The sequence below is a fragment of the Gouania willdenowi genome, chromosome 2 (assembly GCF_900634775.1).
Source record: "Gouania willdenowi chromosome 2, fGouWil2.1, whole genome shotgun sequence".
In the NCBI taxonomy this organism is placed as follows: Eukaryota; Metazoa; Chordata; class Actinopteri; order Blenniiformes; family Gobiesocidae; genus Gouania; species Gouania willdenowi.
The window spans coordinates 4,803,926-4,829,983 of NC_041045.1; the positions used below are offsets into that span (position 1 = coordinate 4,803,926).

At 35.4% G+C, this 26,058-nt stretch overlaps 1 protein-coding gene across 1 annotated transcript in view; it reads left to right on the forward strand.

The window, feature by feature from the left end:
• Nucleotides 1–26,058, forward strand: part of LOC114475886 (inactive dipeptidyl peptidase 10-like) — a 46,101-nt gene that overhangs the window by 8,895 nt on the left and 11,148 nt on the right. The window contains exons 2-20 of the mRNA XM_028467071.1: nucleotides 5,684–5,798; nucleotides 5,884–5,979; nucleotides 9,832–9,926; nucleotides 12,095–12,169; nucleotides 13,147–13,199; nucleotides 13,279–13,360; nucleotides 14,341–14,461; nucleotides 15,584–15,738; nucleotides 17,158–17,249; nucleotides 17,307–17,430; nucleotides 17,790–17,828; nucleotides 18,287–18,394; nucleotides 19,233–19,324; nucleotides 20,374–20,421; nucleotides 21,390–21,508; nucleotides 22,322–22,369; nucleotides 23,339–23,437; nucleotides 24,604–24,673; nucleotides 25,782–25,910. Of these exons, the coding sequence (XP_028322872.1) occupies nucleotides 5,684–5,798; nucleotides 5,884–5,979; nucleotides 9,832–9,926; nucleotides 12,095–12,169; nucleotides 13,147–13,199; nucleotides 13,279–13,360; nucleotides 14,341–14,461; nucleotides 15,584–15,738; nucleotides 17,158–17,249; nucleotides 17,307–17,430; nucleotides 17,790–17,828; nucleotides 18,287–18,394; nucleotides 19,233–19,324; nucleotides 20,374–20,421; nucleotides 21,390–21,508; nucleotides 22,322–22,369; nucleotides 23,339–23,437; nucleotides 24,604–24,673; nucleotides 25,782–25,910 (1,760 nt within the window). The remainder of the gene's footprint in view (nucleotides 1–5,683; nucleotides 5,799–5,883; nucleotides 5,980–9,831; nucleotides 9,927–12,094; nucleotides 12,170–13,146; nucleotides 13,200–13,278; nucleotides 13,361–14,340; nucleotides 14,462–15,583; nucleotides 15,739–17,157; nucleotides 17,250–17,306; nucleotides 17,431–17,789; nucleotides 17,829–18,286; nucleotides 18,395–19,232; nucleotides 19,325–20,373; nucleotides 20,422–21,389; nucleotides 21,509–22,321; nucleotides 22,370–23,338; nucleotides 23,438–24,603; nucleotides 24,674–25,781; nucleotides 25,911–26,058) is intronic.

Below are 26,058 nucleotides of genomic sequence, written 5' to 3' on the forward strand. Positions count from 1 at the left end.
CCAGAAAGAACCCATAATGACACATCAAAGCGACAGTTGACAGTCGAAAGGTGTCAGGAGATCAAAGTAAATTGTCTGAATAAATGAAACCTTAACATATTATTTATCCTCGTTTCTACCCATCAATGCAAAGTTTTTAGATACATTTCATACTGTGCTTATTAAAAGTTATTAAGTGCTTAAGGAAAGTCGTTGGTATCTTCTTCTCTTGAGAAGCTGTCAGCAATTAACCCGCAAACATCAGGAGGTCCCAGATCAGAGCCCTGTGGCCTGCCGTCTGCAGGTTAATTACATTCACCTTTTATTCCCAAGGGTTCAAACTAATCAGACAGCAGGATAGTGGCTTAAAACCAAATTAACATGCTCAGTGGGTTTAATTTCTACTCTAATATTGTGCTATACGTGTCCGGGTTTGATTAACTTTTACTTTTGGGCTAATTGGATATTGAGCGTTAGCTGGAAGAACACAAAAACTGTGGCTTTGCGTGAATAAACTCACGTTCAAAGATATATGTGATGAGCTCTCTAAGCTAACAGAGATGTCACGTTACCTCTGGATGGGGAAATCGTTCTGGATCTGGACACAGATTCTGGTCCGCTGGGATTTTATCCGCACACTCTCTGACGACACAATCCCAATCACTCATTTCCACAGCTTTAACGCTGAAGGGCTCAGAGTCCCTGAAGTCATAGTGTAGGAAGAACATGATGACTTCAGGGGGAGGTAAAAATACCACACACAGCTCTCTGGGGGAATATTACACAGCAGAGAATGTTTTTTTGTATCTCAGTATAATAACAAAATATGGTTAATTTTACTCAAAAATCTAAGATCTTTTTACATGAATATGCATCTTTTATATATACATAATCTATGCAGCATAGGTCAGAAAGGGATTTTGTAGAGCAGCATTTCAAAAATAAAACTGAAGATCTGTGTTTAAGTTGGTGTATAGACGCGCACAAATGGTTGTCGTGTAATTCTGTGTCTGAAAACCACACAGGTTAATTCAGCACCACAGACAGCTCCACACTACTCGCTTGCTTTTATTGTTTTCAGAATAAAAGCACAAGGTTTCATTTCAAATACTGCACATGTGATGATGGTGTTTTATAACAGGCAAAGTCACATTTCAAGCAAATCTAAAGGGAAAAAAAGTGAGAACGACATCAACAATTTCTGTTTTTAAAGAAAAACCCATAGTTTTAATATATTTAAATGCTTTACAATGTAGTGTAGTTACATTCATTCGTTTTTTTTTTAATATACTGTATATATTACTTAACAAGTAGTACCAACTACTTTTATTGAACATTATTATAAGATTAGATAAAATAGAAAAAGAAAAATAGACTTTTTTTTCTCCCCTCTACATGTGGTGCCCCCTGGATCGATGGAAATAAATGTATGTCTTTATTATTCAATCCCAAAAAATAAAATAAAACACACACATTTTCAATTTTTTAAAAAAAAATCACTTCAATCAAAAGAACTTTTTTAAATCTAAGATTATCAAAAAATAAACATGGGGGGTGAAAGTAACTAGTCACTTTTTCTTTGAGTGCTATTTATTTGAGCTACTTTTTACTTGTACTTGAGTATTTTATGTATGACTTACTTGTACTTGTACTTGAATAGAATTTTAATCCTGTAATAGTACTTCTATTTGAGTAGGATATATCAGTAGGCTACTTTTACACCTCTGGATCCGACGGATTTCCGGAAACTGGGTCGCGGCTTTTATTTTGAAACGCACGTACGACGCTGCTCTTTATTACGTCACTTTTCTTGACGCTCACGTCCTTAAAAATGCTCTCGGTGGTTTTCTGGGACTCATTTCTCACACTGAAGCCGTGCAGCAGAACCTGAAGACCCGGGACCATGACCGCGTCCAAAGACCCTACCAAGAAGAAGCCCAAAGACCCCCAGCAGCAGGATGAGGTACCGAACCCAGAGCCTGGTTCTCCGCTGGTCCACCGCCGCGCTGCGTTCAATAAACGCCATGAAAGAATCATAGGAGCAGGAACACGATACATGTAGAGGTTTTTATCCTTCAGCAGCATTTCAAAGGCTTTTATTATGAAAAAAAAGGCTTTTATTTTAAGTCTAACTTCTGCTGGGGCTCGAATCCAGCTGTGCTGTGAGATTATTACTGATGGATCATCATAATATACTCATTTTCACTGGTTTTTCTATGCTATTTATCCGCTATTTACCATATTATTGTCTTTACTATTCATTGCATGAATTCACACTTAAAAATGATTTATTGCACATGTATGTGGCGAGCCTTTACTGTTTGATTTACCATTTATATATTATTATTAAATATTATTATGATTGTGTTTCCTTTTTGGTGCTCTGATTTGTGCAGTTTTAGACATTTTCAGTAGTTTTGTGTCATTGGTATTCAGTGTATTTGTTTGTTTTTCTTGTATTTTATTTATTACAGTGTGTTCGGTAAGATTTCTCTTTTATGAGATTTTTAATTTGTATTTGTATTTTTGTGTGTGTGTGTGTGTTATTTTGTTAAATTTCTAGTTCATTTGTCTGTTATTGATATTTGTCTATCCCTTTAGTTATTTTTTGTTTATTTTAAGAATGCATTGGCTCCAAACATTTTTTCTTTTTGGGTCAGAGACCCCATTTTATGGTGACCCCAAAAAGTTTTTTTCGAGAATTAGTTTTTGTACATGTTTGTGACACTGTTTTTTTTTTTTTTTTCTTAATGTTTTTATTATTTATTATATACAGTATATTATGTTTTAATATAATATCACTTATTTATTATTTTTACATTCTATGTATTATATTATTAGTTATTTCATTTAGCAGTTTTTACATTATATAGGTTATATTATTATAGTTTAGATTTACATTTGAGAAAGTGAAAATATAGAATACAGTTGTTTAAGATTGTGTTGGGTTTCAATTTTGAAATGAACTTTCAGGTAACCCCTTTTAAATTCCAGCTGACCCAACATGGGGTCACGACCCCAAGGTTGAAAAACCTTGATTTAAGGTGTCTAAACCTTTGGAACATTTGGGAGAATTTTCTTGTGTTGTGACGTTTTTTTCTTTTTTTCCCCCACAATTTTTAAATTGAGTCCACTTCAAAGCCAACTTGCTCACATCAAAAGACACAACTGTTGCCATGGCAGTTTAAACATTTGTTTGCCAGTTTTACAAATACATATAGTTTTTAAAACATTCTTTCTTTGCCGCCGAGGAACAAATGGTCCACTGACCAATACCGGTCAAAGAGAGCACTGTGGATATGCTCACAATCTTGGCTTTGAAGCTGTGACATAATCTTCAAAGCCAACCAAGAGAGTTGGTAGATACAGAAATCTCACAGCATTTACTCTTAGAATGTCGTGAGAACACCATTATTTATTTAGTATTTCTTGGCTTGATGCGTCACGCTGGTCTGATTTGTTGCTTCGTGATTCATGTTTCTCACTTTTCTTACTCACTTTGCATATCTGAGGAGTTTAGTTGAGGTTGTTCTCTTTGTAGTTTTTTTTTTTTTTTTTTTTGGCAGTTTTTTGATAATCAGCCTTCCCCTGTTTTTAATTGTCTTTTATTTCCTGAAAGATTCTTAAATTCTTCTTTTGCATTTCCCTTTGGGTGTTTTTTGTTTCTCTGTTTGTGATCATTTTTCACTAGTTTGTTTTTATTCCATTTCCACCCTACTTATTTTAAATTGGTCCCGTTGTTTGCTCGAGCAGTCTTGTCTTATTTTGGCCTCTGACTCAGTGGATCTTATCTAACCTTTTTAAAGGTTGTTTCTGACTAAACGTGAAACAATTTCTAGTTGAAATCATGAATGTTGTCAATCATTTCTCATATACTGTACATGTGTGAATGTGCAGTGAATGGATGTTTGCTCATGTCTTGTTGTTTTCAGCCTCCAGCAGAATCAGAATGTTTGTCTCTTTAACCATCACATACACACACACACACAGACACACACACACGCTTGGTTACTTGCTTATTTTTCTTTCAAGGGTGAGTCATCTCCAAGATCTAAAACTAATACTCAGTGAGGAGTCGATGTCCAGTGGTGTGTAAAGAAAGCTGTACCCTCTGTAGTGTGTGTGTGTGTGTGTGCACGTGTGTGTTTTCAGCAGTGACTGTGATTCTAGTCATTATAGATCAAACTGAACGTGTTGTTTTTCAGCTTTTCACTCTGAGGTCAGTGTTAAACTCTTCAGGGAAACATCAGATTTCATCCCATTTTGTTGCCCTTTTAATGGTTTGGTGACTGAACTGAGTGTGATTATTATTATTATTATTTTTTTTTTACTGTGATGATCAGATTACTCTTCCAATGTATTTATTTATTTTAACAAAAGCAACCAAAAATGTAAATATGACACGGATTATTCCCTGACATTGACTAGAATAGACTTCTGTTGTTGTTACGCAGTGGTATGAAATTAAATCCAGAGGCTCAGATGAAGAAAAAAAATTTGCAAACATATGAACTATTTACAGAAGATCTAGAGATAAAGATAAAAATGAATTTAAAAGTAAAGAATCACAGATGAAGCATAACATATAAGAAAATAAAGATTTACATAAAATATAATCTTGATTTTAAAAAAAAAAAAGAAGCCTTCAATTTAAAGTAGCATACTGTATATGCCACATATACATATTTAGGACAATATCAGCCATTTAAATGCAATTTTTCCTTATAAACAGGTGGACAAACAGACATACAGTATATGTCAATTGTCTTGCAAAGTTTCGCTAGAAGATCTAATAATACGACCGACATACCTCCTGACATAGAAACACAATATCAATACAACAGCATAAACCCTCACCTATATGTTTTGGAACAATATTACGCATTTTCACTATGTGTTTAGCTAAAATGGATTAACATCAAAACTCGCGATATGTAATCTCACAGGATGTAATTTTATGTTTTTGGACCACTTCTGGATTTTAGAAATGTAAATGAATAACAATAGGTAACTCAGTCTACCGTGTTATACGTGTTTGGCACAAAATGTGTAGGTTTAATAGACATATTTGACAAAAATGGATAAACTGTGGAACAAAATTGGAGATATTTTGAAATGAAAAATTGGAAGCTCTAGAAGGTCTGCCGTCACGCAATCTTTGGTGGAATTTTCTTCCTCTGAATCACTAGAATATACACTCCATATCTTTGTTTAGTCTTTAGGGAGAAAGAGATCAAAGGGCACAGTTATTGGACATAACCTCAGACTTGATCACCCTGTAGTTGACCACCTTTGATGAGGGGTGTCTAGTGTTAAAAAGGCCAAAACACCCCCTGATTCAAAGGAACACTACTGAAATTGACAACCTTCCCGTATCTTCGACACAGCTTCCACGCCACTCTCAAATAATAAACCTCTTGTTATTACTGTTATCTTCTTTCTTTTTGGACCATTACCAGATATCTGTGGACTGGTACCAGTCTACAGCCCAGTAGTTGGGCACCCCTATTATGGCTAATAGTAACCTTACTCAGAGCTAACTTGCTAGCTCTTTGTTTCCGCTCAAAAATCTGCCCAAACTTGCACTTAATGTACTTTTTATCAAAAGTAGATGGAGTTCAGTAATGAAACTGAACATAGAGAACATGGCCGTCATATCCTTTGATTATTTGGTGATTTGGGATTTCCGTGGTTGTGTCTGCAGGAGTTCGTGGACGTGAGTCCGCCGCAGAGGAACTGGAAAGGCATCGCTATCTCTCTGCTGGTGATCGTGGTGGTCTGCTCCCTCATCAGCATGTCTGTGGTCGTCCTCACGCCCGGTACCGCTCCCGCTTTCTCCTGCTCATTGTTTGAAGCTCTACCCATGACGCCGTTGTGAATTGTTGTGTTTTGTTTAATTTTCAGCGGAACTTCCAGGAAACGGTAAATCCAAACTGACGGTGGAGGATTTGTACAAACCAGAGTTCAGCCTTCACGACCCTGAGGCCATGTGGGTCAGCGGTGAGTGTGAACGTTGGACGCTTAAACAGCTTTGGAATTTGGAAGTGATGTTTCCTTGACTTCCGCGTAATAATTCCAGCAAGTTAATTTTGTTTTCTTCAGAAGATCAAAGCGATTAGCAGACACCTCTGAAGTAGACTGGCAGTTGACAGTCAAAACACGTCAGGAGATCAAAGTCCATTTCCTGAAGAAATGTTGGCTGAATAAATGAAACCCCACCATATTATCTAAAGACCAAATTAACTTGCTGGCTTTAGGATTAAATAACTAGTATGTTTAGGTTTAATTTATCCGGACAAACATTTTTCGGGAAGTTTACTTCGATCTTCTGACGTGTTTCAACTGCCAACTGTCAGACTTCCTCAGAGACGTCTGCTGATTGTTTTGATGTGTCCCTATGACTTATTTCCTTATGAAAGTACTCATAGGGACACATCAAAGAAATCAGTAGATGCCTCTGAGAAAGACTGACAGTTGACAGTCAAAACATCAAAGTAAATTTCCTAAATAAATGAAACAGTAACATATTTAAAAAAAAAAAAAAAGAAGACCCAATGAACTTACTGGAATTAAACCATTTTAGGATTCCTTTATTTACTCAAATATGCACAGAAACACAACTTTTCTCACAGTTTATCACAAATGTTTGACTGTCCATGTTGTTCGGACTTCATATCAACATTTAGGATAGTTACCAATCTGAGCATTAATATAGGAGAGAACTAATGGTTTCTCCCATGTTTTTTAAATCATCGTTTTGTATATTTTCTTGTCATTTTTGTCTATTTTGTGTTTTCATGTACTTTTCTGTATTCTTTCTGTCCTTTTGCGTATTTTACTGCTATTTTGTCTGTTCTTGTTGACATTTTTTCGTCACTAAGTGTGTTTGGAGTCATTCTGTACATCTGTAATATGTATTATATGAGTGTGTTAATGGTGACAAGGGATTCCGAGTGTCCTTGGACCAAAAGTTGACCCTCGTGGTGCTGGCGTACGGAGATATAAAAAGAACATTAGCAGCTCTCTGAGCAGCTTTCCTTTCCTTCAGCGTTGTTGCCATCCCAGCCTGACCTTCTCCTCCTCAGGCCCTCCAGGCCAAATTCCTCCTCCTCTTCCTCCTCTTGTTGCATAAGATGCTTCTCGTTGGTTTAGATTTGACAAGCATTGGCGAACGCAGCTGATTGAGCGTCTGAATGCGATTCATTTTGAGGTTGAGGCAGAAGGTTAAACTGTGCTATATGGTTTTAAAGTTTTTTATCAGAAAAAAAAAACAGCGCGGCCTTCATAGATGAATAAATCCAAGATCATCTGCTTGAAAAAAAGAAAAAGTGGTAAAAGGTTAAAATTGCTGTTAATCTGCACTGTAAAGACTCTGTTTATTGACATTGTCTGAAAGGATTCATGCATTGCATTGTGGGATGTGGAGTCCAAGACCTCAATAATATGTTAAGGCTTCATTTATTCAGACAACTGTTTTCTGGAAATTGACTTTGATCTCTAGACGTGTTTCAACTGTCAACACCCAGTCTTCCTCAGAGGCATCTGCTGATTGCTATGATGTTTTCTGGACTTCCGCGGAATAATTCCAGCAAGTTCTTTTCGTCTTCTCTCTGAATAATTAGTTAAACTTTCCTTTATTCAGACATCTTTTTTCAGGAAATGTACTTTGATCTCCTGACATGTTTTGAAGGCCAACTGTCAGTCGTCCTCAGAGGCGTCTGCTGATCGCTTTGATGTGTCCTTGCACGTAATAATTCCAGCAAGTTCTTTTTGAAAAACATGTTAAGGTTTCATTTATTCTGTCAACTTTTTTCCGAGGAATTTATTTTGATCTTAGCAGACGCCTCTGACAAAGACTGGCAGTTGACAGTCGAAACATGTCAGTAGATCAAAGTCAATTTCCTGAAAAAAAAGTAATTTTTGGCCATGGCCAACTTGACAGTTCTGTCTGGCTGGCCACGCCCCTGTTGCCTAATGGTTTTTGAATAAACCATAAACATTTTACTCAAAAAAGAAAAGCAAATGAGCTTGCTGGAATTATCAACATCTCAGATCTCATCTTTACAGGATTGTGTTGCTTATATTGACGTTTACCTGTTGCTGCTGAGATTGTCTCTGCATCTAAAGCAGTTATCAAGACATTACTGACACTGTACACTGCGTTCCTCCTGAATAAAACCTCTCACGTGTCGGTCAGCTTTGATGCAGCACAATCCATTCGTTGTAATTCAAACGTCTGAGACGGAGATTGATTCCTTGACTCATTTTCTCTTTCCTCATTTTTCTGCTTCGAGCTTTGTAATTTAACTTCAGAAGCTGCAGGATGAGACGGAAAGTTACAGGAAGACAACTTAAATCACAAGTCCATATTGCATTCTGGGAGTTCAGTAAAACCATCTGATTAAAAAAAACCAAGCATCTCAAACTACAATTTCACAGCTTTTGTTTGTAAACAGTATCTCAGAGGAGGTAAACTGTAACTGTATTTATTTTTACGAGAATACTTGTTATAACTTTAATCTACCTCCTGCTTTGATCACGCATGCTTCTCCCCGCTTGATCATCAAACATGATCACTAATGAGACTGCATAATTAAAACAGGAGGGATGTGTTATTGTTGGATAGTTTTCAGGGATGTTCACCAATGAGATTGTTTCTTTTTATCCTGTAAATAGAATTGATTTTACCTGTATTCTATTGTGAGAATGGTTACACAAAATTATAATAATAATCTTAATTATTTACTTCATTTATTAATTATTCATTTTTTCTGTACAGTTTCATCCAATGCAATATTTTATTGTTGTTTTGTTTGACAATTTTAACACACATCTGTCTGACTTGCAGTGCTTGTTTATGATGGCATCATGTAATGTAAAACAACAGCTGAGAGCTCAGGATTAAAAAAAAAAAAAGGTAATGTAGGATGGACATTTTAACGTCTTTCGCGTCCTCGCCTCCTCTACACGTCTTTATTACCGTGTGGTATTTGAAGCGCTGCTTTAGTGCACATTCAGCCTCTCGCTGTGCAGCGGCAAGCAGAAAATCAGCTCTGCAATCAGCCACAATTTCACTGAGAAATGAGTCTCAAGGGTTGAGGAAGAGGAGAAAGAAGGGGTTGGTGGACCTGCAGACAAACCCTCCATCACAGGGACTGAAAGGTCTTAATTTACAAAGATCTATGCCTAACAAAATGCATTATTTTGCACCATATTTGTTTTTTTTATTAACTTTTAAAAAGAGGCTACAATTTTATAGCCTGTGTTCCACCATCTTGATATCACACGACTGATGATGTCACTCGGCACCATTTGCCTGTAAACATCCCATTGTTTCCTATTGGAGTGAAACATTCAGCCTGCTTTTTAGATCATTTAGCAGCTTTTTTTGTCAAATTGCCCATTTGTGCTGCCTTTGGTTGCTCTGAATAATCGGGAAAAGTTAAAGATGTCGATGTAAACCTCTTTTGTTTACCGAAAAGGATAAAAACAGTTCCAACTCTGTTGTTTAGTGGTAGACAATGAGGCAGAGAAGAAGAGCTCTCTTAAAGGACCTTTACTTTCCTCTTAAACAGTGTGCTGATGCGCTCTGGTGGCTGAAGTTAGTGAGTAAACACCAAGTAAAGTAAAGTAGTCCCATTTTTTTAAACTTAATATAACAAATATGGTGTATAATGTGTTTTTAGGCACAGATCTGTCAAAAAAGTGTGTACGTTGCCAATGCATTGTGGGAGATGTAGTTTGTCTGAGCTTTAATCAAGGACACTGGACGAGATGGGCTGGATACATGTGAATAAACACGTATTTACATGTGCAAAGGTAAAGTTCTGGTAATGCTTTTGTTCTTCTCAGATTCTGAGGTAATCTACAGGAATCAAGACGGTCACGTGATCAAGTTTGACTTTGTTCTAAACGAGACCGAGGTCATTCTGACCAACAGCACCTTTGTAAGTGTTCCTCCTGCATTTTTACACTCTTATCTGAGTTTTTATGTCACCTTTGTCTTTCCACAGTTTAAATGTATCTTCTTTTACTTTCTGTTAGGGGTGTAAGCAAAAATTGATTCAGTGATATTTCACCGCGCGGTTAGGGTATTGGCCAAAAAAAAAGTCCAAATCGATTTTTTTTTTTTATATTCAGGTTTTTTAACAAAACCATTTCACTGTGCTAACATATGCATAGCACGTAAACGCCCAGTCACTAGGTGTCAGTGAACCACATCAGACCTTGTTAAACGATCTCACTCCTCAATGCATTGAGGAGCTTGAAAGATGATTGCACTTTATTTTCCAAAAATTTAAACTTTTTTTTTAAAGATTTAAAGACCTTAACAGAATTAGAATCTGTTGCAGAAGCAAAAGTTAAACTTTTTATTTATTTATTTTTTTAAAAATGTCTGATAAACATACCACTTGGTTTTGATATTGGTACTTGAATTATAGTTGGTTGCCATTTACTTGTTCTAGCAAGTTTAGAAAAACTAAAAATAAATTGTATTTCATAACATTTTGTACTTTTAAAGGTGAAATTTAAATTTTTGACATTTTGATTTCAGTATCAAGATATATCGTGACTTGCTAATCGCGTATCGTATTGTCAAATTTAGGCCCTTTGAAGAGGCGACCGCTCTGTGCGTTTTTTTGGTTTTTTGTTTTTTTTTTTTTTTTTTTAAATGTCGCCTCTGAAACACTCCTCCAGCTCTTCATTTCCTTGAAATGTCACATCTCGAAGTCTTCATTGGGTTTTCTGGCCTTTAGCTTCCACGTCAGCCTCTGCCAGCTACACTTTTCCATTAGTAGTCCGTCGTGGAATAATAAATTAAAAAAACCACTTAACCTTTTATACCTGCTCGTAGGGCTGTTCAATTATAGAAAAACTAATAATCACAATTATTTTAGTCAGAATTGAAATCACGATTATTCAAACAATTATTTGTCAACCAAAAAGTTATTTATTTTTTGTACAAAAAAAAACATAAAATATATTCTTTAAACATAAATAAAATCTTTCAAACACTAAAATCAAGTATGTTCACTTTTGCACAAAACAAAACACTTCTTGCACATGATGTGTTTTTGCTCTAGATCTTCATCATCAAACCCAAAGTGTTCCATATCAGAGAATTTGACTTACCACTTGTTTACCAAGTGTTTTTGCTGCGTTTCTCCTGCCATGTTTCAAGACCACTAGCAACAACTTTCCTCGTGTTGGCCTGCAGGCTAGCTTTGGCTTTGAGAGGGGCGTGGCAGAGGGGAGGAGCTTGCATGTTTGTAGATTAAACAACTCAAAGTTAGTATTAATAACCTATGTGTGCCAAGCTTTATTATTTGTAGATGTCCGAAATAGTGGGTTAGTTTTATTTAGCAAATAAAACATGTTAAAAAAAGAAAACTAAAAATGTTTTCTGAATTTTTTTTCTTTTCTGATTGTTATTTATGTAATCGCTGGGTGTAATAATCAAAATCGTAATCGAATTTCGATTAATTGAGCAGCCCAACCTGCTCGTCATAGTTACCAGTTTAACATATTTACTTTAAAATAGTCTAAACACTTGATGGTGTTTTTGTCTGTTTAGTTGAGCTTTTTTTAGTGTCATCTGTGTCTTTAAACAGTCCCTTAGGATCTGTCCACTCTTTTTTTTTTTTTTAATATATATATTGTAGCTTCAAATCCTTGAATCTGTAGCCAACTTTGAAAAAGAATTAATGCAGGGTTTTTTACTAAAAATCACATCATCTTTTTTTTTATAACATTGAATAAAAATGCAATCAGTTTTACTCACTCTTTAGCAGCTTATAAAAGTATCTTACAGTTTAATTTATTCATGCAACCTTTTTTTCAAGAAATGTACTTTGATCTCTTGACATGTCTTGACTGTCAACTGCCAGTCTTCTTCAGAGGCCTCTGCTGATTGCTGTGATGTGTCCTTGACTTCCGCGTAGTAAGACTGGCAGGTGACAGTAGAAACATGTCAGGAGATCAAAGTCAATTTCCAGAAAAAAATTTGTCTGAATGAAAGGAACCTTAACTTATTCAAAAAGAAGACAAAATAAATAATTACTATAAAAGAATTTAATGCACTTTAGATTAATTGGATTACTTTTCTTTTCATCAGGTGGCTTTTAAAGTGATGAAGTACTCGCTCTCTGCAGACCTGAAGTTCGCTCTTTTTGCGTACGACGTCAAGCCGGTGAGTTGTTCTTTGACTCGTCTCATCAGAAATCCAAGTCACTTAAAATAACTTACGTAAACATAAAGTTTATTTTTTGTAATTGTCTTTCCTGTGATTACATCTGTTCAAGCTACTAAATACTGTTGGACAAAAAGAGTATATACCGTAAAAAGTATAAAAAGTATATACTGTTTGTATCTAATCGGTAAAAAGTAAAAACAATGCAATATGTAAATAAGTAAAATCCAATAAATAGTCATTAGAATCAAAATGTAGATAATGAATATAACACAATAAAAGTAATAACAATTATTTTTATTTAATTATTATAAGTGTTTATGTAGTGCTTGTTCATTGTTTGGTGCATTGTAATAGTTTGTCTTAATATAATATTTTGAAATGCATAATTGTTATGATGCATATTAATAATAATTATTATTAATATTTTTTAGGTAGATAAAATTAATTCTGTAAAGTTTTCATTAAATATATTATTATTAATATTATTATTGGTATTCTTTTTTAATAAATCATTTTTGTAGTGCTTGGTATTGTATTGTAATAGTTTGTGGAAATCTAATACATGCATTTTAGTAAAAATTATTATGCCTATTAATAAGAAAAATATTATTCATATTTTATAGGTAAATAATAATAATAATAATTCTACAAGGTTTTCACTAAATACTTGTTTTCATTCTTATTATTCTTATTATTATTATCTACTAACCAGCAAATAATGCGATACAATTAAAGATTATTTAATAAATAAACCACAGATAAATATAAATGAAAAAACGAAGTTACTTTACATGTTTAAATAGCTGTCCTTTAGTTTTTGGTCTAACTCTGAAGAGTTAACCCTCTCACACCCTCTATGGTTGGATGCAAACAGTGTTTAGATGTGTGTGTGTGTCTCTTGTGTAAATGTCTCCTTGTTGACTCAGATGGGCTGAAAGCGTCTGTGTTTGCTCTGTGTGCTGCTCTCGTTGCAGATGTACAGATATTCCTACACGGCCTCCTACATCGTCTACAACATCCACACCAGGTGAGTCCAGGTTTGTGCATGTAGGCTTCTGAGACCTAGAGCCAGCGTTAATGTTAGTGTGTGTGTGTGTGTGTGTCAGGGAGGTGTGGGAGCTGAACCCTCCGGAGGTGCACGATGCCGTGCTGCAGCACGCAGCGTGGGGGAGACGAGGACAGCAGCTGGTGAGGAGGACCAGCTCTGCTTTCTCTTTGTGCCCCTCTGACAAAATCTGTAGATTCTGCCTTTTTTCATCCCATAATCCTGCACTAAGTCGCTCTGAGTCTGGGTCTGCACTGTTACAGCTGAGCAGAGAAACATCAATTAAGTAATAGGTTAAAAGTGACCAAAAATGGTGGGAATGGGATTTTAGCAATCACAGAAATTGATTAAAAGCTGCAAATTCGAGTGGCCGAAAACAGACAGAAAAAGTTGTAAAAAGGGATCAAAGTGTCAATATTTAAACAAATAGTAGAAACAATTAGTTTAAACTGGCAAATAATAGGCAGGACAAATCGTGAATGTGATTAAATTATCATGAAATATGGTGGTTTAAAGTGACAATTATGGGTCAACATATGCGACATTAGGTGGGAAAAGTGGTGGAAGGTGTTTATAAGTGCTGAAATTTTGATGGAGAACTGGAAGAAAAACAAACATGCATTAAAAGGGGCAAAAATATGACAAAAAAAAGATTAAAATATGGCATAAATAAACAAAATGACTGCAAAATCCCCCTAAAGTACAATGGAAATACATAACAAAAATACACAGTGACCCCAAAAACACACAACCGTACAACAAAAACATGCAACACAACAAAATACACAAATTTACTTAGAAATTACTCAGAAATTAAACGAAATTACAACACAAATGCACAAAATGACTCCAAAAACACAAATAACAAAATAAACTAAAGTACAACCAAAACAACAAAAAAATAGCAAGTTTAATGTAAAAATAAGCAAAAATGGGCTCAAATTGTTAAAAAAAAATTGCGTTTTGCAGGCATCAATGTTGAATTAAAGCACAGAGCAAAAGTAAACGTGCACATCCTCAGACCTCCTCAGACATCTGAACTGATCAAAGATGTGTTGAAGTAATGAGTTGTAACATTATGAGCCGTGATGGGGTACCACCATGTGTGACTTGACCTCCTCAGATCTACATCTTTGAGAACAACATCTACTATCAGTCTGACGTGAGGAGCACCTCCCTGAGGATCACCTCCTCAGGAGTGGAGGGCGTCATCTTCAACGGACTCTCTGATTGGCTGTACGAAGGTTTGTGTTCAGAGGCACCGACCAACCACGTTACATTACATTACATTATGTTAGAATTAGCTCTATAAGAATGGACAATTCCCCTCCAGAATAAAAGCACAACAAAAAACACAAGTTTATATACAGTATTTTACATTATGGTGCTTAATATTACAGTATAATAATAATAATTATTACTTCCCTGAGATCTGCTCATAGCCTCTATTTATACCAACCATATTTAAAGTACTGGCTGAGGAGAACCAATGACATCATCTTCTAAAGCAGGGTTTTAGCCTGTAATTTAAATCACCTGAAATGTCTAGTAATTGATAAAAATGAGGGGAAAAAACATTTTTGGTGAATTTTTTTTTTTTTTATTATTGTTTTCAAAATTAAAACAAACACAATCTTAAACAACTGTATTCTATATTTTCACTTTATCAATTATAAATCTAAAATATAATAATATATAATATAATAATAAATGAAATAATATAAATTGGGTTTTTTTAATCACTAATCCTGGCTACTCTGTGTTGTTGATGATCAAAAACTAATTCTAGAATTAAAATAAAGTCCAGAAATGTGTGATAATAAAATGGGGTAACGATCCCCCCCAAAATAAGGTTGGGAACCACTGTTCTAAAGAAACAAGTAGTTTGGTCATACAAACATTCTCATTGCTTTCAATCTGGAAATGTGTATTTATTGTTATTATTATGTAATAATGTTAAAATCATACGACACATTCTCTTCGATGTAACAGCAGTTTATAAATATTAACTAACCACTGCCTCAGACTTCTTTCGTGAGAACTGATGGATCGAAAACTTTTATTTATGTCTGATGTTTTCATACAGATGAGTGCTTTTACTGTAAATTGAAAGGACACTTAATACACAAAATGCTTCAAAGATAAAGCACAGCTTGAACAACAGGAACACACGCATTTCTATATACTGCCTCCTAGACTGCATTACATATTATTTGCTTTTGATTTGATATCATGTGATGGTCCCTGATATATCTTGTGTTTTTTATTTATTTATTGTGATAGGATTTGATTTGATGTAATAACGTGATTTTCAATGTAATTTAATTTGAATTGAAATTGATTTCATGTGATTCTTTTCCTCTCAGAGGAGGTGCTGCGCTCTCACGTGGCTCACTGGTGGTCTCCCAGCGGAGAACGACTGGCCTTCCTGACCATTAATGACAGCCTGGTTCCCAACATGGCTCTGCCTCAGTTCACAGGCAGCACTTACCCTCGGGGCCTGCAGTACCCCTATCCCATGGTGAGTACGTCAACGTGTCAGTCGGAATTGTAAAAGGACACCGGGAGATTTTTACCTGATATATTATACCCAATAAAAAGTCATTATCATCAAAATATGACAATACAAGACGTTGTGTTCTTTTCTTTTCAACTATGCCATGTGTAGGTTTTTTTTCTCTCTCTATTTTCTTCCCGGATCTTTTAATTGAGCAGGTTTGAGGAAACATGACAAGAGTATTTTATTCTAAATTAGTCACAAGTCATATTTAGCAGCAGGGGGTGGGCAGCAGGGAGAATTCTGGTATACAATCTGAAAAACCAATTAAATATTCATCATTTTCTGGAGGGGATTCACTTCACCAAAATTACTGAAAATTAGGAATGTAAGAACAAAAAAAACTTGGTCTTTGGTCTCCCAGACACAGCTGCAGGAGGATGGAACAAAGAGTGTCATTTTTCGATTGGGTAAAAATGATCACCTGACTAAAATCTTTTTATTCCCATGTGGATTTCCTTGAAAATCACCACTTTGTGACATTTATTTACAACTAGTGGACTAAATAAAGATATCATGGGCATTTCAGAAGTGCTTTTACTTACTTTATTCCTTAGATGTAGTCGGTACATACAGGGTAGTAATAATAGTCACTATCACTACTGATTATTAGAGGTTGTAAATGAACAGATTGGTGCCCTAGCGTCCTCTCACACTGAGGTCAAAAGCTGAATAAGTTTCATTTCTTGGTAAACATGAATGTGCCGTCAGGGCTGAATAAAATTAAACGCACACACGCAGAACTTCCTTGATTTATTAGAGAGATGACCAATCTGACTGGTAACATAGGAAAGAACAAAGAGTTTTTTGAGTAATTTTGTGTTTTTTCTGTCATTCTGTGTGTGTTTGTTGTTGTCTTGCTTGCTATGATTGCATTTTGTGCATTTCTGTTGTCCATTTGTGTCATTTTCCTGTAAATTGTATGTTTTCTGCAGTCCTATTGTGTATTTCTGTTGTCGTTTTGCTTGTTTGTAGTACCTTGGGTTTGCAGAATAATTCTTTGTGTTTTTCTTGTCTTTTTGTGTACTTTTGTATATTTTTTGAGTCAATTTGTGTTATTTGGAGTCGTTTTGTGATTACTGTTATCGTGTTGTTCATTTTTGTAGTAGTTTTGTGTGTTTTTGGAGTATTTTCTGTGTCTCTCTCTTGTCTTTTACTGTATTTTCCTGCAATGTTGTAATTCTATGTATGTATTCCTACTTCTGATTTGTCACTGTGTACGTTTACTTTGGGGGCCGCATGTGGCCGCCAGATGCCCCATGTCTGGTCTAAAAACTTCATGAAAATAATGTAAATACATGTTTGCTGGGGTGAAAATCACACGCCAATAGTGTTCTAGGGTTCATAATGACGTCTACGTTCCGTCTTCTTTCTCTGTCTCAGGCCGGTCAGAGGAACCCTGCTGTGAAGCTGAACGTGGTCAACCTGTTGGGTCCGACTCACACTCAGGAGCTGCAGCCTCCTCGACAGCTCAGGTAAGGAACCATCATCTCACACACACATGGATACACTCACACCCTGTTCTCCTTTAGAGATTTCTACATCACCATGGTAACCTGGCTCAGTAACACACACCTCGCCGTGCGATGGATCAACCGCCCTCAAAACAACTCGCTGCTAACGGTGTGCGACTCCATCACAGGAGTCTGTCTGCAGGTGGGTCGGACTCCCATTAAACCAGTTACCACTAGTATTAGTATCTCACAGGTAAAACTTATATTCTCCTTGTAGCAATGGTATAAGACATTCACACTTTTTTATTAATATTATTATTAGGTGTGTAACAAAATAGTTAACTCACAAAACAATATTATTCCGTCTTTTTTGGGGTTTTTTTATTTTTAAATCATCCTACACTTTTAGGCCTTTGACATCAAAGACTCCTATTAGAAGCCAATAATTTTCAAGGCCAAAGTCCTTTGATGTGTTTCTTCTTTAACAAGTATTCATATATATAAGTGAAGCTCCATTGTTTGATTGTGTTTTTATTACATGATTTTTTTTTTTTTATTCAGAGACATGAGGAATCCTCAGGGGCGTGGATCTCCAGACAGGTGAGCATTAAACCAGCATGTATCCCTCAAAACAAATCCTCCATGTTTGATTTAATACGTTCATTTGATCTAAAACCGTTCATTGGAAATTAACCTATATTGAAGTTTTTTTTTTTAATTTAGGCTTTATTTGGTGATATTTTAACCTTTGTCACTCTCTATTTTGAGCTTTAGCACCTGAAGTTTATTAAAATAGGAAGTTTTGGAAGGAAGAACAGCACAGAGTACACAAAGTAACTCCAAAAAACAACACAAACAACAGAAAAATATACAAAATTACTCAAAAAACGCACAGATTGACTCAATAAATCCACAAAATGACTCAATAAACACACAAAATAAATCCATAAACATACAAATGAATGCAGTTCCTGCACTGAGGCTCAGAAGCTGAAGATGTTTGTGTCTCTATGATAATAATAAAAATAATATTAACAATGACGTGTGAATCTCTGCAGAACCAGGAGCCGCTGTTCTCCAAAGACAGGAGCCGATTTTTCCTCACTCTGCCTGTGAAACAAGGCGGTCAGGGCGACTTCCATCACATCTCCATGTTCAGTAGAAAGGTAAAACTTTTTTATTTTTACTATTTGCAGCATTGAGTCACTGCTGCTTTAGTACAGATATCACAAAATAGTTTTAATTTACACATTCAACAACAATTGTGATTATTGTTGGTAATAATTGGATTAAATAGTGTTTTTATCCATTTATTCAGAGTTTTCTATATATTCAGGAAGCAAAACGATAATACGCATACATTTGAATGTTTTTAGTCTTTTAAGGACATTATTAGTTGTTTATTTTGTTATTATTAGTTGTTTATTTTAGATATGATTAATGGTCTTAGTAAAAAGATGTGATAAATACTGAATATTAGTACCGTAATTTAAAAAAATAAAATAAAAATATACTATAATGTGATAGATTATGTTATAACCCCAAAAAAAGAAAGAAAAGAAAATTCAGGCGATAATATAGTAGTTTGCTACAGTTCCTTCACAATAAGAGCTCAATTTTGGAGCGCTTTGATCGTTTGTTTTGTCCTTCAAGACTTGCAGCGTGTTAATGAATAATTAAAAAAATGATACTAAAAAAAATAAAAAAAATAATAGCATTGTAAAATGATAAACAAAAATGTGAAATACTAGACGCTTGTTATTTGTTTATTAAAGCAGAGGTACATACATAAAGATATTAGATCCCATCCATTGTAACATTTTTTTTTAAATTTTTGATCTCAGATTTACAAAACTTTTATGTTAGGCATTAAGATTAATAATAAACCGTTGTTTGTCACAAATGTCTGTGGAGTCAATTATATCAACTTTTGGCCTCCACCACGTGTAATGTAATGAACATAAAAGCCTTTCAATTGTTGTTAATTACACCTGTGTTTTTTAGCTACGAAATGAGCAGGACAAAGTCCGACACTTAACGTCAGGCGACTGGGAGGTGACGGAGATCGTAGCGTACGACGAAAGCAACAACACAGTGTAAGTACACGGTACACTATCTCAAACGCAAAGTGGACGGAGCAAGAAAGAGATACTGTAACTCTGCGGTTTGGTAGTAGGCATTTACTTGCTAACTTCAGCCACCAGAGCATGTCAGCGCACTGTTTAAGGGGAGACAAAAGGTCCCTTAGGAGAGCTCTTCTTCTCTGCCTCATTGTCTACTACCAAACCGCAGAGTTGGAACTGTTGCCCCCTGCGGTCAGATTATTTTTTGGTTTGTTATTATCTGTTTTTATTCTCTTTCGGTAAACAATAGAGGTTTACATCGGCATCTTTAACTTTTCCTGATTATCTAGACCAACCAAAAGCAGCACACATTTTCAGTTTGACTGAGAAATCTGCTAAATGCTCTAAAAAGCTGCTGAAAGCTTCACTCCAATAGAAAACAATGGGTTGTGTACAGGCAGTGGGGCCGTGTGACATCATCTATCACGTGATTTCAAGATGGCAGAACACAGGCTCTGAAACTGTAAAGTAGTCCCATTTTTTTTTAAAGGCAATAAAACGAGTATGGTTCAAAACAATGTTTTGTTAGGCATAGATCTACTAATAAGTACATTTCAATTCAACCAAACTATTCCTATAGCTTTATTCTTTCTTTTCAATAAAGTTAATTTTTTACTGGAATGAGCATGTGACAGCAAAGCTTTCTCATGAGCTTTGCCACCTTCCTCCTGTTTGTTTTTTTTTTTTTTTTTTAAGGATTGCGGCACAAGGTTGAATGACTCATCTGATGCACACATCCATCACTGTGTCACTGCTTTCATTAATCCTGCCTTTGTTTTCATGGTGACGGCTGTTTTCCTGCTCTAAATCAACTGATATCGCTCACTTCATCAGTGCAGTGAAACGAACGTGCGTGCGCGCGTGTGTGTGTGTGTGTGTGTGTGGACGTCCTGCTCTGCGTGCTCGCTGAGGCGTAGTGCACGCGCGTGTGTTATCTGGACGGACTAACACACACGCAGTGATGAAGAGATGCAGGCAGATGTAAAATGGAACTTTGACCTTGTCCTATTTTCACCACTCAGATACTTCCTGAGCACTGAGGAGGCTGCACAGCAACGGCATCTGTACAGGTGATACACACACACTCATGTACACACACACACACACGCACTGGTGACTTTTCCAATATTTTCATATATAGTATTTATAAGAACACAACAGAGTAGATTATTGCTCACTTGTTTATTATTTTTATGACTGTAGCTGCATTTCCATTATCCTTGGGAATGTGGAAAATCTTAAATAGTGCAATAAAAATGTAATGGAATCACCTGAATTTTCAAAAAACCACTCATTTAGCACAAAAAGGTTTGTATGCCTTCATGGGCAGGTTTTTCAGACATTTCAACATTGAAACTTATCGCAAAAGCGCGATGTAAAAATATTTTCCGCAATTACACGTCATCGAACGTGACATAATTACGTTTTTAAAAAAAGTTGAATTCTGATTCCACACACATCTATCAAAGTGCCCAGTATGTTTTAGGAAAATAATCAACTTCCGAGCTAAAAAGCATTGAGGAATGTGGTAGTTTAACAAGGTCTGATGGTGTGTTCACTGACACCTAGTGACCGTGTGTGTACGTGCTATGCATATGTTCGCGCAATTAAATGTTTTTTTTGTTGTTAAAAAAAAATCGATTTGGATTGATGCAATTTTTTTCATCTTATTTTTGCAGTGCCTTATTCATTTTGTATATATAAATTGTTTAAAGTTGGGGTTTTTTTTAAATATATTTTTGAATTTGAATTAGTATATTTAAAAAATCAATTTTTTGTTATGTGTGCATTTTTTTCTCCCGACAGTTATTTTAATGGAGTTATTGTTTTCTAAAAATAAAAAAAAACACTGTCAAAGACAAATATATTCCGGTGAATCCGTGACATCATCTTCAAAGACACAAAGACACTTTGTTTATTCATTGTTCTCACTGCATTATATCTAGTTTTAGTCTTTTTTTTCCTGCTCTTCTGACCATATGTCACTGACGCACACTGTTCCTCCTGTGCAGTCCTTCACTCTTCTGTGTGTTTTCAGTGTGTCGACGCTGGGCTTGTTTCCACGGCGATGTATGACCTGTGGACTGAGAGACGGCTGCAGCTTCTTTGACGCCGACGTCAACACAAACGCTCGTCACGCCATCCTGCGCTGCAAAGGTCTGAGAGACCAAATTTAATTCAGGCTTTTACGCACTTTACTTTATTTTTTTTAATGTATTTATTATAATATTTTGTCACTACCTCTTCCACTAGTTGACCCTTATTTAATTTAAAGCAGTTTAATTGTAATTCTAATTTATTTCAGGACTTAAAAAACTTTGATTTGTTCATAACAGTTGCTGACATTTGTATTCAATGTTTTTTTTAATTTTTTTTATGTATCATATAAAAACACCACAATTCTTAATTCTACGAGAGCTATTAAGTATTTATACTAAATTTAGGTTTGGATGGATATTTTATCATTTTATGTATTTTTGGTCTCTATTAGATTTGCGAGTCCTCTTTGTTGTTTATTGTATTTTTGTTTGTATTTATTTTTTTACCCTACTTTTGTGTATTTTTGTAATTATTGTTGTCTTTTGTTGTTGTTGTTTTTTTTTTTTTGTTTTTACATCCATCTGTGTTTCTATAATGTTTCCAGGTAATCATGAGAAAATCCACAATTCTTAATTCTAGTACATCTATTAAATATTTATCCTAAATGTAAGATTTATTTGTAATAACAATAAATAATAAAAAATAAATATTTTGTTTTCATATTTAGGGTATTATTAGCATTATTTGTATTAATAATATTATGATCAAATATTTTATTATCCTATTATTGTAATGACATATTAAATAAAAAGTAATAGAATTAATTATTATACTTATATGCCTATTTTTCCTTTCATAATCATAGAGAAACAACTATTTAATGCAATTAAAACATATTATTAGAATTAATGTTTTTATGCTTATTTGCAGGTCCTGGAGTTCCTGCGGTGTTGCTGCTCAGTTTGGATAACGTGGACTGTGAGTGTTCATCATGTAGACCACATGTATCAAACTCAAGGTCCGGGGGCCAATTCCAGCCCTTGAGGATATTCATTTCAGCCCGCACGAAAAAGTTTAAAAAAAGTCAGAGAAACCATGAATCATTGTGTAAATTACCAACTAATTCAGTTGTAGATACTGTATCTTAGCTAGATATATATATATATATACATATATATATGAATATAATTTAATGAAACTCACGTGACCAAAACACATATAGACAGGCATGCATTTAAACAACAAATATATTGTCAAGACCTATCTAAAAGACGTGTCTTTATTTCATAATACTAATCTATTATATTTATTTATAATATTTATCATTAAGAATTGTTTTAAAATATGAATCATTGCAGATGAAGTAGCTCATTAGATAGTTCTCGTCAAAATAAATTATATTTATCATTTAAAAATATATAGTATATACTATATATCATTGTGGACTAAATAGCTCATATTAGTTTATTACATTAATCGATATAGAAAAATACATCTGAAGAATGGCTGTAATCACCCGCCCCTGCTCTATGTGTCGCTTATTGCTTTGATATTAAAACAATTTGACACCCCTGATGTAGACTAAACTGTGTGTTTTTGCTGAAATCTGAGGCGTAAAGCTGTTGTTTTCTCTGTGTGAAAACATGAGCAGCTGTTTGTGACGCTGTGCTGATGTTCTCTGCTCTTCTGTGTGTGCGTGTGTGTGATAGTAAAGTGTGAGTGCACGGAGCAGGGAAGCGTGCGCGGCTGGTGCTGCAGGTTTATTTTTGATGCGGTCTGGATTAAAGGTTATGAAATAAAGATGCTCGCAGGCCTTTGCTTCTCTGAGAGATGAATATTTGATGGAAAAAAGCCTATAACCTTCATTGTGACACAAAGGAGTCGCGTCACTTACACAGATGTCAGTGACGCTCTGTGTGTGTGTGTGTGTGTGTGTGTTCCTCACAGTGTACTTTGTCCTGGAGAACAATCTTCCTCTTCAGGCGGCACTGGACTCCAGAAAGATGTTTCAGACGAACGTTCGGACGATCACCAGTGATGGATTCGGTACGATTCTTCCTCTCATATTTTGACTTTTCTAAACAAATCGAGAACAACCGTAAACAAACATAATATGTTAAGGTTTCATTTATTCAGACAACTTTTTTTAGGAAATTGACTTTGATCTCCTGAAATATTTCGACTGCCAATTGTCAGTCTTCCTCAGAGGCACCTGCTGATCACTTTGATGTGTCCTTGACCTCTGCGTAGTAATTCCAGCAAGTTTATCTTGTCTTCTTTTTGAATAATATGTTATGGTTTTATTTATTCAGATTTTTTTCAGGAAATTGACTTTGATCTCCTGACATGTTTCGACTGCCAACTGTCAGTCTGCCTCAGGGAGCATTTTCACTCTTGCACACTTGAGACTCTCTTCTCCAGAGACCATCGGGCGACAGCGGTCATGGCCAGTCTGACAGAGCTGTCAAGTTGACCACGCCCAGAAATAACTCATGAGGACACATCAAAGCTATCAGCAGATGCCTCTGAGAAAGACTGACAGATGGCAGTCGAAACGTATCAGGAGATCAAAGTAATTTTTTTTTTAAAAAGTCTGAATAAATGAAACCTTTAACTTGCTGGAACGAAAACAAACTTTTTCACTAAAAAATAGAGATTATAGTTACATTATAAATATAACAAAACAAACATCATCAATCAATCACGGTCTCCTTATAATTGTCTGTTTCGGTCATTTGTTACAGATGTATAAAGAATAGATCTGTCCCTTTCAAAGTGTAGTGACTTATTGTACAAACAAGCATCTGTTTAACTGGAAAGATGAAATAAGTCTTGTCATTTTGTGGTTTGTTGTCACTTTGTGTGTTTATTGTTGTTTTGTTGCGTGTGTGTTTTTGTCGTTTTGTCATAGTTGTCATATTTTTGTCATTTTATGTATTTTTAGTTTTTTTATTGTGTTGGTTTTTCATATTATTTTTGTTGTTGTTATTGCTTCATGTGATTTTTACCCTACTTTTGTGTATTTTTGTTGCCTTATGTTGTGTTTTTTGACAATAATCTGTGTTTGTGTTGTGTTTCTGTTACGTTGGCTTAGCTTAGCATGTAGCGGTGCTGGCTGAGCAGGATCAAAGGGTAAAAAAAGAGATGTGGCTATGGGTTTACAGTGTTTTATTGGTTATGGCTGACGTGGTGCTCGCTCTGTTTTCTCACAGAGCTCCCTCTGAGGCTTTCCTTTCCTCCTGACTTCTCTGAGTCGCTCCTCTACAGCCTGCTGCTCATCCTGTAAGCTTCATGCTCTCCTCCTTCCCTCAAATCTAACAATCCTGCCTCATCGTGTTGTTTTTTTAACCTGCCACAATGGATTATTTCTGCAAGAATCCAACCTGCAAACACTGGCTTTTACACACTTTCACATTTACTGATTTTCCTCTACATTAGTCTTCAATTCTTCCAACCCTATTCAGTAAATATTCACTGGTTTTACTTAATATACTCAGTGAACAGCAGAATCTTTTCTTTTCCAAAGCAGAACTCAGTCTTGGGCTGGCATTATAGACCAAAACTTATATCTTCATATTTCTTCTAACTCAACTGGCAGCTTTCTGAGCAAAAAGACAATTCTGGGTTACATTTTCTGATGTAAAATGCCACACAGGCACTTTTATTAACAAACAGCTGCACAAAATGGGCCACTTTTGGCTTTTTCTCCTTTAAAGGACAGCACGTGTGAGTGAGGGGAAGGTCTGGGTTAGGACGCACTCAGAAATCCATCTAAATGCTGTTCTGAGAAGTAAAAATGAGTATTCTTAAGCTTTAGAATAAAATTATATTGATATAGGTGATATTCTAATTTTCCTAATCACCAAAACAGAAATCTCGCTATATCTTAACTTTCGATATATCGCCCAGGCCTAACTCTTTATTAACACTTCTTTATTAAGATGCTGAAAAGATGTTATTATTATTGTTCAGATATGAGACTAAACTGCTAACTCTGAGGTTTTAGTCCTACTAAATCTGATGTTTGAAGCTCTGAACTTTCTTCCATTACCACAACTTTTCTTCTTTCTATTTCTTATAATCTGTTGATTCTGTCACGATAGAATTTCTCCATTGTAGGAGTTATAAAGTATTATCTCTTATACTTCTTATATCTGTTACTGGCTACAGTTGGAGGCAGACAGAGCTAAAAATGGTGTAAAAAAAACAACAAAGAAATGACTGAAAACAAAGAATTAGTCATTTAAAGTCATACCATTTTAGTCAAAAGACTAGAAAACGCAATTTTTTTTGAAAAATTCAGTAATTTCGGATTCTCGATTTTTAAAATGACAGATGTTGCTGTTGTGAGACAGTGATCATTTGAATACCGTGTTCCTCCTCCTCAAAGTGACGGCGCTCCAGGCCAGCAGGCGGTCAGCGATGAGTTCCAGCTGACCTGGGACCAGGTGTTGGCGAGCTCAGAGCAGGTCATCGTGGCTCGGCTCGACGGCAGAGGGTCAGGTTTCAGAGGTCAAAGGTGAATCTTATAACTCTCCATGTTCAGTTACAATCCAATTATGATTACGGTGACCATCATTTTTTCAGAATCAGAAATGTTTTTAATGGCCATGTACAGTTTTAAGGACAGTACAAGGAATTTGTCTTGGTAGTTGGTGCACAAAACA